The 13277-nt window shown below is 42.7% G+C and overlaps 1 protein-coding gene across 3 annotated transcripts in view; it reads right to left on the reverse strand.

Annotated features, from left to right (window-relative positions):
- Positions 1–285: 285 nt before the first annotated feature.
- LOC148030542 (UMP-CMP kinase 3-like) overlaps positions 286–13277 on the reverse strand; it is a 103099-nt gene continuing 90107 nt past the window's right edge. The window contains exons 10-11 of one of the 3 annotated variants that reach the window (XM_087686898.1): positions 1986–2100; positions 286–627 (exon numbers count right to left, since the gene is read on the reverse strand). In XM_087686898.1, the coding sequence (XP_087543024.1) occupies positions 473–627; positions 1986–2100 (270 nt within the window). In that variant the 3' untranslated portion in view covers positions 286–472. The other 2 variants (XM_087686899.1, XM_087686897.1) reach the window with 2 other exon arrangements.

A 13277-nucleotide genomic window follows, 5' to 3' on the forward strand; every position in this document is an offset into this window, starting at 1 on the left:
GTTCCTATGAAATGTGTCTATCCTTGTTTCCTTGTGTAGTTTGGTTGTCTTCTTAATAATTGGCATGACCAATCAATGCAATGCTAAGGAGATAGTGCAAAAGCATGCAACGTCCCAAAATTCACCAAGTTGACTAGGGTAAAGGGACCAATTATGGAGCACCTGATGGAAAAAGATGTGTTTTAGGTGGTTTGGGGAGGGGTATTTTGCAATTTACTTTTTTTATTTTTCAAAGATGCGAATATTTGAGAGGATATTGGCAACATCAAGAGGAATTGAACGAGTCTAACAATGAAATTTTTATTTTGAGAATCTTATACAGAATTTGAAAAACAAGTAGTGATACACTTTGTTGTGATCGAGTAACAGGACATCTTTTAACAAGTCAATGGGTGGCACCTAAGCAAGAGTGATTCTCGAGTAAACTCTTGTCTTGTAGGTGGGCTTTGGACAAAGTCACCTCTCATGCAAATTACTGCCAAAAATCATTAGCTGCACTTCCAGCGTTGGCACGAGGATTGCTCCACAACCACTCTGATATCGCATGAAAACAGTTGCCTTCCTCTCGTCCTAACAGCCCCACAGAAACTGACCAGACCAGCGGCACAGATTCATGGCAATCTTTGCCTGCGATGTGCAAAAGGGCAACAACAATCACCCCTTTCATGGTCTTACAGTCCTTGATTCGTTGTTTGGTCTTGGGCTCCCCGTGACAGTCATTTTTGCCATGAGATTGAACATGCCCAGGCGAGACAGACATAATAAGAAAATAGATGTACAAATTTGATCTAAATAGGGGCCAACAATTATCAAACATCTACCCTCCTTAAGGGGTGGCTCTTCATGTTTGAACTCTCAAAAAGGAACATGGAAATACAAGCCCCAAACAACCATTCACTCAAATTAATAAAGTACCTCCCCAACATGCCCACATGCATCAGTGCACTCTTGTTTGTACATTAAACCACAATAATTATATTTTAAGAACGTGTAGTAAATCATAATATTCTCATAGACACCAAGTAATGTTGACATAGTAGGACTTTCACAGTTGGATGGGCTGATCTTGACGCATCCCTTGAACTTATATATGTTGAGAGAGAGAGAGAGAGAGAGAGAGAGAGAGAGAGAGAGTGTGTGTGAGAAGGGGGGGGGGGGGGAGGGGGGAATGGGTGTCTGAGTAAGTGATTGTGTGTGTGTGTGTGTGGGTATGGGTGAGTGAGTGAGTGAGTGAGTGTGTGTGTGTGTGGGTATGGGTGAGTGAGTGTGTGTGTGTGTGTGTGTGTGTTAAGGAGATAATGACTCTGATTATGAATACAGTGAAATATTCATCACAAAATGATAATGGATTATGAATAGAGCCCAACTACATGATCTTCAAGTCTTAACACTCTTTGAAATACTCGTCACAGTTTAACTACAATGGCTGCTAGGGTTTTTGGATCTATGAAAATGCACCAACTTCCAGACATATTTCCCAGTCCCAACATTTTTGCGCTGCCAAACCCGTGTCTCATTAGTAGTCTCCACTTTTACACCCCTGTGGGATACTCTCTGATAGACTCTTGTATATGCTACAAGCCCAACATCGTCACCAAGAAGTGTGATCCTCGGAGAAGATATCCCCGACTGGGTGGATGTAAGACCCTCCTTGAATTGATCAAAGTAAAGTTTATGAAATGCAAGCCCTTCAATCATGTGCCCTGTATGACAATCAAGTTTGGCATGTTTGTGGCACAATCCTAGTTACCATGATCTATGTATGCACCATTGATCTCCCTAACCATCACTCTTCAACATGATCAACTAAAGACTTTTAAGTTTTAGAAGGTTCTTTAAAGATGACCAGAGTTGGACACGTTTCCTAACACTTCCTGTGAGATAGCTGGACAATCAATATTCATGTAGTGATTTTGCACAATCATCAAATCCACCTATGCTCCATATGTGTTAACCAAGAAAATTAGGGGTGGTGATTAACTTACCTTGTGCTTCAGGCTCAAAAGCTGTTAATGCAGGATCACAGAGCCACTTGTATGTTCCATAATCTCCAGAATCTATTGCCTTTATAATATCTTTTGTTGATTGAAGTAAATCTTCCTGGCAAAAGCAAAATGTTACTAATTATTTGAAACTTCACCAGATTTAAAGTATCATCTCATTAGCAAGTTGTTTTCCATGAAATATCAATAAGGAAGTGCTCCATTTTGGATGACTTCCTTGGGGATTACCTTTATTGAATTACCTTTCTGTAGGCCTTAACACTGCGGTGGCATTAGGGGGATTGTTACTTTAAAAAAAGCACCAAAAGGATACAAATGTGAGAAGTGAGAGAATGCATAGAGATCGAAGCTCAGTTGAGAGTACAGTTGACAATGAAGAGAGTGATAGAGTGAAGGCACGACTCCCAATGCAATAATCAAAGAGTGTAAGGTGCAAGTACAAAGTGCAACCCTTAAACCTTAGGGTTGCTAGAGTGTGTTCAAACCTGAAAGGTGTAAAACACGATAAGTGCCCAAACCATGTAACATAGGCACATAAAATAAAAGAGAATAAATCTAGGGGAAAAAACCTCTTGTAAGGAGAGTAAAAAGTACCCCTATGTCCTACCAAGGATCACCAACACTCCTCTTTGAGCGTAGGCCTGAGTCAAACCCAACAAAATCCCTTGGAGTGAAGAGTGATCAATATATAAGGATTATCCACCAAAGGAGATCAAATTTAAAGCATTGCGGAATGCTTCAAATTTGTCACAAAAGGAAGAGCTTTGGTGAAGATGTCTGCCACATTAGTGGTGGTAAGACAGAAGACAAGGCCGATATCACCTGCATGTAGCCTCTCTCTGACAAAGTGATAGTGGATCTCTGTGTGTTTCATGCTTGCATGAAACACTAGGTTCTATGCCATTACAATGGTCCTTTGAGTGTCAATAAACAAAGGAGTAGACTCCGTGACAGATACATCTAAATCAACCAACCAACATTTCAACCATACACATTCAACTGAGGTTGTGCAAGCTGCCTTGTATTTAGCTTCACATGACGATGTGGCAACAATGGATTGTTTCTTACTAAGCCAAGAGATGCAAGATGAGCCAAGGAAGAAAATATTACCACTCGTAGAGTGATATGAATCAAAATCACCAATCCAATATGAATTACTATAAGCATGTAGTTGCAGTGGTCCCCCCTTGGCATAAAGCAATCCAAGAGTCCTAGTACCTGCAAGTAATGAAAAACACGCTTCATAGCTTGCCACTCTGGCATGTGTCGCTCGTGCATATATCTGCTCAAGGCTGAGACTATAATTGAACATCTAGCCTTGTGTTGCATAAGTAAATGAGACATCCAACTACTGGAGCATACGTATGGATATCAAACAAATCACTGTCATCATGCAAGGACAGCTTGAGTCCAGGTTCCATTGGTGTACAAACTTGTTTGCAATCCAGTAAGCCAAACCTCTCAAGAAGTCTACCAATGTATCTAGACTATGATAATCCAATGCCTCTAGCATCACGAATGAATTGAATGCCCAAATAATAGTACAAAGGCCCCATATCTGACATCTCAAAAGTTCGCTGCAAATTTTGTTTGAATGCTGAAATATGATCAAAATGTGTCCCTGTAAGTAGAAGATCATCAACATAAAGACATATGACCAGAAAGGATCCCCCCTCTTTACATACGTAAGATGTAGACTCTGATGAGCTATTTATGAACCCTTGGCCGAGTAAAAAGGCATCAACTTGCTTCAAACCATACAAAGCCTTTTTCAACTTGCAAACCAAGTGTTCAGATCCCACAACTACAAAACCGATGGGCTGCTTTAACATTAAGTTCACTTGTTGAAGCTCCAGCTGTATCACCAGCAAGGAATAATTCTAAAATTTCATCAAAAACCACATCCCTACTAACAAATACCTTCTTAGAGACACGATCATATAGTCTATATCCTTTGCTCTCACTACTATACCCCACAAAAATGCATTTGACAGCTTTGTTATCCAACTTCCTTCTTAGTACCTTGGGTATGTGAGCATATGCAAGACACCCAAATATACAAAAATGTCCGACAGAAGGTTTCCAGCTGTTCCAACCCTCAAAAGGTGTGACATTCTTTAATGCCTTTGCAGGGCACTTGTTCAAAATATGGCAAGCATACATAACTATTTCCATCCAAAAATTGTGACAAGCTCTTTGCTTTCAGCATACATCTAGCCATCTCCATGAGTGACCGATTCTTCCTCTCTGCAACCCCATTCTACTGTGGAGTATAAGCAATAGTGTATTGATCGACAATGCCTTTTTGCTTCAAAAAATTATTCAGTATAGAAGACATGTATAAACCCCCCCCCCCCCTCCCCGGCGGTCCAAATGGAGAGTCTTAACCCTACAATCTGATTGATTTTCAGCAGTGCTACAAAAGCCAAAAATGCATCACATACTTTTGACTTTTTTACCAAAGAGTAGACCCAGCAAAAACGAGTAAAGTCATCAATGAAAGTGACAAAATAGTACTAGCTACCCAATGACTCTGAGTGCACAATCTGTAATTTAGTAGTTTCTCTAAAAGCACCATCACGAGAAAATGAAAATGATGCATTTTTTCCGAAATGCATCCCTCACATATATGCTTAGAAGGTCTCTCCAAGAGAGGTAAGCCATCAAGCATCTTTATAAGCCACATAAGCATCAAGCTGCCATAGTTTACATGCCCTATGCAAGCATGCCACAACTCTGCCTGTGACATAGTAAGAGTGAGAGTAGACGCTAGATAGACCAATTGATCAATTGAATAAGCATCTAACTCATATGACCCATGACATAAAGTGTCAATCAAAATCAAAGACGTGTAATCTTTATCTCTAACCATACATCTGTCACCATCAAAGGTGACTTGCAAACCACACTTTGCCAAAGAATAAATAAACAACAAGTTCTTCTTTATGCCTGGCACACATAATCCATTCTGTAAATGGAGAATAGAGCCATCAATGGTTGTCAACACAATCTCCCCAATACCTCTAACAGGATATGATGCATTGTTGGCGCACTATATAAACTTGCCAACAGGAGCTGCAATAACAGAGGAAAACAAATCCCTACACAATGTGATATACCTAGAAGCATTACTGTCAAAGAACCATGTGCTCGCATCCTCAGTAGAGCTATCAGCCCAAGAAGAGTCATAACTACATGTATAGAAACAATAGTCACGGTTTGCAACAAAAGAAACGGACATCGAAAATAGACATCCCTGACTCCTCCTTGGCTATGCGCTTCCTACATTCTCTGATGTAGTGACCTGGCTTCTTGCAATAGTGGCACTTGCCCTTCTTGGCTTGCCTGCCCCCTTGTTTCTTGCCACTCTGTGAAGTACCTGAAGTCCCAAAGCTCTACAAAGCATTTTTAGCTTCGCTACTCTTGCCTTCTACCTTGCCATGAAAGCCTGCTCAAAGGCTATAACATCCAACCCATTATTCTTTCTTGTTTGCTCTTCCTCTAAGAGCAAACTGACCAATTGAAGGAAAGTAAGTGGCTAGGAGATCCTCATGGTGAGATTCAAGGCTATATGAAAGGCCAAATATAAGGGTGGCAATGAATTCAAAGTAGTAGAGATCAACTATACATCTGAGTAATACTCATCTACATTCATAAGCTGCTCACACAAGTCCTGATGATCTTGTATAGAATCACTCTCATCCATCTTCACAATTTGAAGCTCCTTCAAGAAAGAGATGTGTGTCTCATTTTTCCTAGCAAAAAACTACTCTAAGGTCAACCATGCTTCTCATTAAGAAGCTGCAAACCGAGTGTGTGGGATGATGGACCACTGAACTACCAATGCAATCAACGATAATGCCTGAGCATTCTGTGTGTTCTAAGCCTTTTCTGCTGCTAATCTCTGGGGAAGTGGTTGAGCTAGAGCGGGCTGAACAGGCAAAGAGGGTTGAGCATAGAAACAGGAAACAGCCGAAACAGTTCCCCCGGCATGCCGAAATGCCATCCCTGACACGAAACTGTCATGTTTTGCGTTCAAAAACTGCAAAATATTCCCTATCCCGTTTTGGACAAGGAACGCCATGTGGCATTCCATTTACCTCCTGTGTGCACCTCATTTCGCGTTGTTTGCTCCTACCCGCCCTGCCTGTGGCTGCACGCTCTTGCCCGTCTGCCATTGTATGCTCCTGCGACTGGTCACTGTATGCTCCCGCCCGCCTCCGGTCTGCTGCCCCTTGTTGCTCCAACCTCCTGGTCTACTCGAGCCTCCCCCCGCTTGCAATAAGTTCCTTTTTCTCCTCTTCCTTCTCCCTTCTCTTCCTTCTTCTCCAAGTTCCAAGTTCTTCATTCTTCTCCTATTCTCTTCTTCCTTCTCCCTTCTCTCCTTTTCCCTTCTCTCTTCTAAGTGCCAAATTATCAACTTCTCCTTTTTGTGACACCATCCCTATCAAATGTATCTAGAGTAGGATCAATATCAAGAAGTGCTACCTCCACACCTACTACAAGCATTGTATCGCCTTGGCATCAACAACGGCACATGTTGCACATAGACAAAGCACGCTTGATGCTAGTTGGAATCCCAAGAAGAAGGAAGAGGTGGATATATCAGTGGCACGTTTTTTTAATCATGATCACATTCAATTTCATGCAGCGAGGTCAGAGTATTTTAAATTGATGTGTAAGAAGATTGGTGAGTATGGCTCTTCGTATGTGCCTGCATCATCAGAGACCTTACGCACCACTTTGCTCGACAAGGAAAAGCGCCTTGTTGAGTAAGCAGCAGTGACTAGAAAGAGCCTATGAGCTAAAAATGGAGTTTCGTTGATTGCTGATGGTTGGAGTGATACACGCAAGCAATCCATTCATGTTATGATTGCTTATTCTTGTGGGAAAATATATTTCATATCTTTACATGATGCATTAGGGACAAGAAAGTCAGCAGATGTACTTGCACTAGAGTGGGTTACAAGTATTGAGCTTATTGGCCCAGAGCATGTCGTAGGATTTGTTGCAGATGGAAAGCCTGCAAATAGGAAAGCAAGTGCTATTACCCAAGGATATTATCCACATATCACAATTTCATATTGTATGGCTCATTGCTCGAATAACCTACTAAAGGATATTGGTAACCTGTCATGGATTGCACTTATCATAGAGCACAAAGCTCAAATTGTTAACTTTTTTTTGAAAGACCAGTTTCTTCGCCATCAGTTCTCTTTGCGGTCGAAGAAGATACTTTTAAAATACTTTGATACCATATTTGTCTTTAACTTTTTAATACTAGGCAGATTAAGAGAATGCAGTGGTGCCTTGAGGCAGTTATTTCTTAGTGATGAGTTCACCTGATCGACATTGGCAGATACTCCTACAGGTATCTTATGCTTGGAGAAAGCAAATAACTTCACTTTTTGGGATGATGTAAAGCGGGTAGATGCTATGGTATCACCTATTGTGCATTAATTGAGGGTTATGGATTCTATGCAACCTTACATTGGCAAGGTATATGAGGCTATGGATAGGCTGAATGAAAAGGTGCAAGAGTTGGCACCAAATGATGAGGCATATAAGGAGATATGCCATTTAGTTGCGACGAAGTGGAACTCCTAGAGCTCACCCATGCATGTAGCTGCATTTGTTGTGGATCTTGAGTTCTAGGGCAAGGGTTAGGAGAATTACATTGAGGTTATGGATGCATGGAGACTTATATTGTCTCGTCTAGTGCATGATCATGGCACTAGACGAAAGATTAGAGAACAACTTTCATGTTATAGGACCTTTCTGTTAAAAGATGACGTACCAACGAGACAGTAGGGTTTGCGGGGAGGAACACGGAGTGAACTCGACAAACATAGAGAAGAGAAGAGAAGAGAGAAGAAACTCTGATGAATGGAATGATGAAGTTCTGAATCATGGCGTTAAAGTGATACAAGGAAACAAGGGTGCCGTAGCACAAGGAAGATGATGAAGACAACTACGAACCATGAATCGCAATGTCCTCCTAAAGGGGTGCGAGAGCAATGGAGAGGCTGGAGAGAATAGGTGATGCACTAAACGAATCAGCCGTGACGAATGAATGAGAGAGTGGCCTATAAATAGGCATAGTCAGTCTAGGATGGCGCTCCTTTTTGGGGCTGCAAACCCTAAACGCAAAACGCAGAAACGCAAACTGTAGGTGAAGGGTTTCTCAATACTCCCTCTCAAGCCCAAAAAGGGGGAACAAGAGAAGAGGGAGGTGGAGATGTAATGCTACATGCTGAAGAATGCTCATGCAGCAGGTGCCACTTGGACAGTATCCCTCGTGGGAAAATTGTTCACTTGTCCAAGTGCCATAGTACAAAGATAATAAAAACATGCAATGCGTAGGAGGAATGTCGGACTTTATGTGGTGCCGAGAACCATAAGGATATGCCCGTACTCGATCTGGGGGGGTGGCTCCATGCTAACCAAGTGACGAAGGCAATAAGAGAAGAGGAGGAAGAGGATGCAGAAAATCCCTAAGATCCAAGATTTCCACCTTAAAGGTACCCCATAGTAAAGAACAATAGACAGAGTGAATTGGAGAACCCGAAACACAGCCTCGGAAGATAAGCCACTAGTTCCGTGCACCCATGCTGAAAGGAATACGAAGGCCTTGTCACGAAGTCACGGCTGAACTTCTGAAGTGCCGATCTAGGTGGTACCTGAAGATCCTAGTATCAGTAAAAGAGATGATTGGTCAAAGACAGCTACCCCAAGAAAGTAGAGGATGGGTGAAGAGCTTCATGTGGAGTAGGTTCCCCATCTGAGGTGGGAGGTGGAGGACCCCCCGTTGAAGTCGAAGAAGAAGTAGATTCCCCCTTCGAGGGCAAAGAAATAGCATCCCCCTCTGAAGTAGATAGGGAATCCAAAGACTCATAGATCACGGACTCCGAAATGTTTGATGACGAAGGAAGTGCTGCCGGTCGTTCTGAAGAAGGTATCTAGGGTGTTGAAGAGCTCCCAGAGGGAGCCTCTCGAACCTGAGTAGTCAAGGGTGGGGAAGGGTGAGGCTCAGAGTGAGCAAGAGTTGGGCAACACTCGCTATCTCTCAATGGAGTGGACTGGGCAGCCGAAGAAGAGGAAGGAATCAAGCAACCACTGTCTCTCGAAGGAGTAGATTGATGAGGAGACGGGATCAAACAATCACTGTCTCTCGATGGAGCGAACTGTAGATCCGTAGGTTATGGAAGCCACTGTACCCGAAAATAGGTGGGAGAAGATTGCTGTTGGCATTGCGACGATCTCCAGGAGGCCGTAGCGCCAATCGATTCGCCATATGCTCGAAAGGACTCAGTGTGCATTGGATGCATCTTATTGCCTTGAGCATAGTACTCTGATAGCCAATGCAGAACGATCTCTGTGGCCCAAAAAGGAGAGGTGGCACAAGGAGTGCCTGGTCGAAGACGCGTATACTCCAGAGGGGTGGGGAGAAAAGATCGAAGTCGACAAGCATCGGTGGTGTATCCGGTGATGCCACAGTAGGAGCACCTAGTAGTCTAGTCATCTATTGATAAAGAAGCCATAGATACCAGTGTGCCTTGCTAAAGAAGGAAGGGATCAGTCACCATGAACCACGAACCGCAATGTCCGCCTCAAGGGGTGTGAGGGTAGTGTGAAACACGAACCGCAATGTCTGCCTTAAGGGGTAGAAGGGTAGTGGAAGGACTGAAAGTGAGCTGCCAGTGGAAGGAGGATATGACCAGTAGTAAGAGACTAAATTAGTAGAAAAACGTAGGTGAGGAGAGAGAAAGACTAAAAACGCAGACAGCAGGAGAGAGAAAAACACAGGCATGACAGTCTGCAGGAGAGAGAAAGACTAAAAACACAAGCAGAAAAACCTGTAGGAGAGAGAGAAAAACTAAAAACGCAGAAAAAAACAATAGCAGTAGTCAATATGCTGGAATCAACTCCGAACAGTGTGTGATAGGCTGGAAACAAGCGCCAAACTATTGTAGACAGCAATGGCCAGTCTGGACCACAATGTCCTTTGCGTTTGGGTGTGGGCAGCAAGTTGAAATACTTGAAATCTGCAAAAACGAGATTATTTTCTGAATGGAGAGTGATCAGCAACAGTTACTTTGCTGTAAACAGCTGCAAACTGCGGGTGGAAGGCTGGAAACATGCGCCAGACTATAGATAACAGCAAGGGACAGCTGAGACTGCGATGTCCTCTGTGAAAGGGGTGTGGGTAGCAAGCTGAAAACACCTAAAACCTGCAAAAACGAGATTTTGATGTAGCGGAAGAAGAATAGAAGTGAATGCCGAACCCGCCACCCGTCTTAGCCTTCACTGGAGTCGAGGATCTTTGCCGCTAGGTGAGCAGACCTAGCTCTGATACCATGTCAAAAGATGAAGTACCAGCGAGACAGTAGGATTTGCGGAGAGAAACACAGAGTGAACTTGGCAAACATGGAGAAGAGAAGAGAAGAGAGAAGAAACTCTGATGAATGGAATGATGAAGTTCTGAATCATGGAGTGAATGTGATACAAGGAAACAAGGGTGCCGTAGCACAAGGAAGATGATGAAGAATCTTTAAAGTTAAAACTTAAAACGATTTGTCCTTGTGGATTATATACCTTGGTTTTAACACTCCACATGGATTATGAGTGAAATATTTTTTTTTTCATGAATTTTATTTTTTAAAATGTCGTTCCCATTCCCTAGGTTTGGCGTTCCCATTCCTTGTTTTATATTTCTATGGGGCTGAGTTACCCTTTGTCCACGTCCTCCAAGAGAAGGTGTAGCAGGAGCCACAACTCCAGGCCGAACTTCTTTACCATTGACATAATCCCAAAGATTCTTTGTAGTCACCACATTTTTCATCATAAAAGACCATAGAGAATAGTTGTTGCCATCCAACCTATCCTCCTCGGGCACATATGTGAATACATCACCTCCTTGATTGGCCATGGTAAATGTCACTGATCAAGGAGCACAAGAGCAATACTTCAAGCTGGACCAATCTGGAAATCTGAGAATTTTCAGAAATTACAGCAAGCACTTTGCCGTAATTAGCAAAACTAATCACAGTCTGTAAAAAGCTATCTGATGTACACGCTGTCCAAAGCATAAACAGTGCTTAGCAGCATAAAAAATGCAAAAGCCCCAACATTTCTTGTTCCAAAATGCACGAATTCAGTCTATTACAGACTGCTCTGAGCTGACTTCAAAAACCCAAAATTTCACAAAATCTCTGTGAGAAATGTGTCCCAAACGCTTGCAAGAACAGAGATATGCTGCCCGGGCACAAGCCCCTTCCAAAAGATGATGCATAGAGCTTCTAGCAACTAAACACCAAACTCCAGGCAGGAGAGATCATATGCGGTGAGAGATTAGGCAAGCCAGAAACCTATGATGATGTTCCTTCACACGGAATAGAATGCCCACCAAAGTTGTGCCTGAGGACTCCAGTGCATCAACAATAGAGACTAGGATAAGTCCTTCCATCTTGTTCAACTGGGGGTGAGATTCTTATTTTGCATCCTAAGAAATAATTCTAGAAGTGCCAACATTTCAATTCACAAGGAACTGGCTAACAATCGAATTTCTAGGGGATGCCCCAAGGACTTCTTGAGTACCGCTTGCCGAGAGTGGACAAAGTAAGTCAACACGAGGATTTCGGTCATATGGGCTGATCAATATTAAGCATTTCCACCATGAGGCTTGAATCTGATTGTTGCCATGTGAAATACCCGTCTTTAAAAAAATTCTGGCAATGGCATGCCAAGGCTGCTGCCCGCCAAACATACATGGCACTAAACAAAGTCCATTAGGGGGCTGACATGTGTGTCTCCACGTCTTAAATTGCACCGCCCTCCACTCATTTAGGTGCAGGTATATGATCCCAAGAAATCCATCAGAATGTGTGGAGTCTCTTTTCCATAACATGAAGCAGATGGACCGTGTTACTTCTCACAAGGCAATCTTTAACCGAGGCAACAATGGTAAGTACTATGAGATCAGGGGCAACATAATTGTCTGGGTAACCTAGGTAACCTAATTGTTTTTAACTGACGCAACAACGCTCAGTCGTATGAGATCATGTTTGAGGAACAAAAGCGAGGGCACCTTCGGTAGCAATTTGATAACTTACACTTTCCAAGAATGAACCATAATCCCTAGTTCCCAAACTTCCTAACAAAGAGAGGTTAAAGGTGGCACAAGCACGTTCACATACTTTGCAAATAATTCATTAGTTAGGCCATCCCAACTAGAGATTTTGTCCTTTGACATATGCACCAAAACTACATCCACCTCATCATCTTCACTAATATATCCTTCCAAGGATGCAGCTGCGAGCTGCTATGCAAATTTGATTCTTGACCAAATCATAAAACACATACCAAATAATCACATCCTTCCTAGAGGCAAGCAATTGGGGCCCAAGTAAGTCCATAAGCTAATGTCTACACATATGGGCAGCGTTCTGTGGATGCGAAACTTGTGTGGCTGGCAATTATGTCGTGCAAACACTTGATCAAAGCTACAAGCTTAACCTGTTGATAGGATTGCAACCGAAATGTTTAACTAGAGTTGTGAAGTGCAAAGATGCAAAAAACAAGACATGACCATTTGGAGTGCCAAATAAAAGTGAATGCACCAATGCTAATAGCTGCTCCACTGCTTGCTAATCTCTACTTTTGAAGCATGGCATAATGGATCCTCTATCGTCTAGCCACTCTTTGCACATTACCTGCAAGCTGATCATAAAAAGCACCTCTAGTAGTAGTGAAGGTAAGCCAAAACTGATCTAGAAGCTGCCTCATATAACCACCAAAGGTGTTGCATCCTTGGATATCTCGATGGGTGCTAGTATCACTAGTCACTATGGTCATGAAGTGACTTAGTGCGAATGCACTAAGGGCACTTCAAAGTTATGGCAGCCAAGTCTTATTTATAGGACTTAAGGCCCTATTGTGCACATCATTGTGTGATCACCACTCTTGGAATCTTGGCTAATGGGTCGACACATCCGTATATTCAAATGGTGAGGGCTAGTGGTATAGGATGCCAACCCTTTGGATGTGGTTGTGACCCAGAGTACTGCTAGCTACTAGGCTCAAGGATGAGCCCATTTGGCACTATGGCTAGGAGGTGAGTCTGAAGTCCAAACCCTTTTATTTGTGGATATGGCTTGTATCGTGTCTTGTGTGAGGTTGAATCCTAGGGATATGTTTCATTGGTATCAAACTATCAACTTGTAAGAGCGAGATTTGATGATGTGCACAAAACCACCTTTGCTCACAGAACCGTGA

Source organism: Lygodium microphyllum, chromosome 10 (genome assembly GCF_053477565.2).
Source record: "Lygodium microphyllum isolate KBCC chromosome 10, Lygodium_microphyllum_v1.1.10, whole genome shotgun sequence".
Classification (NCBI taxonomy): Eukaryota; Viridiplantae; Streptophyta; class Polypodiopsida; order Schizaeales; family Lygodiaceae; genus Lygodium; species Lygodium microphyllum.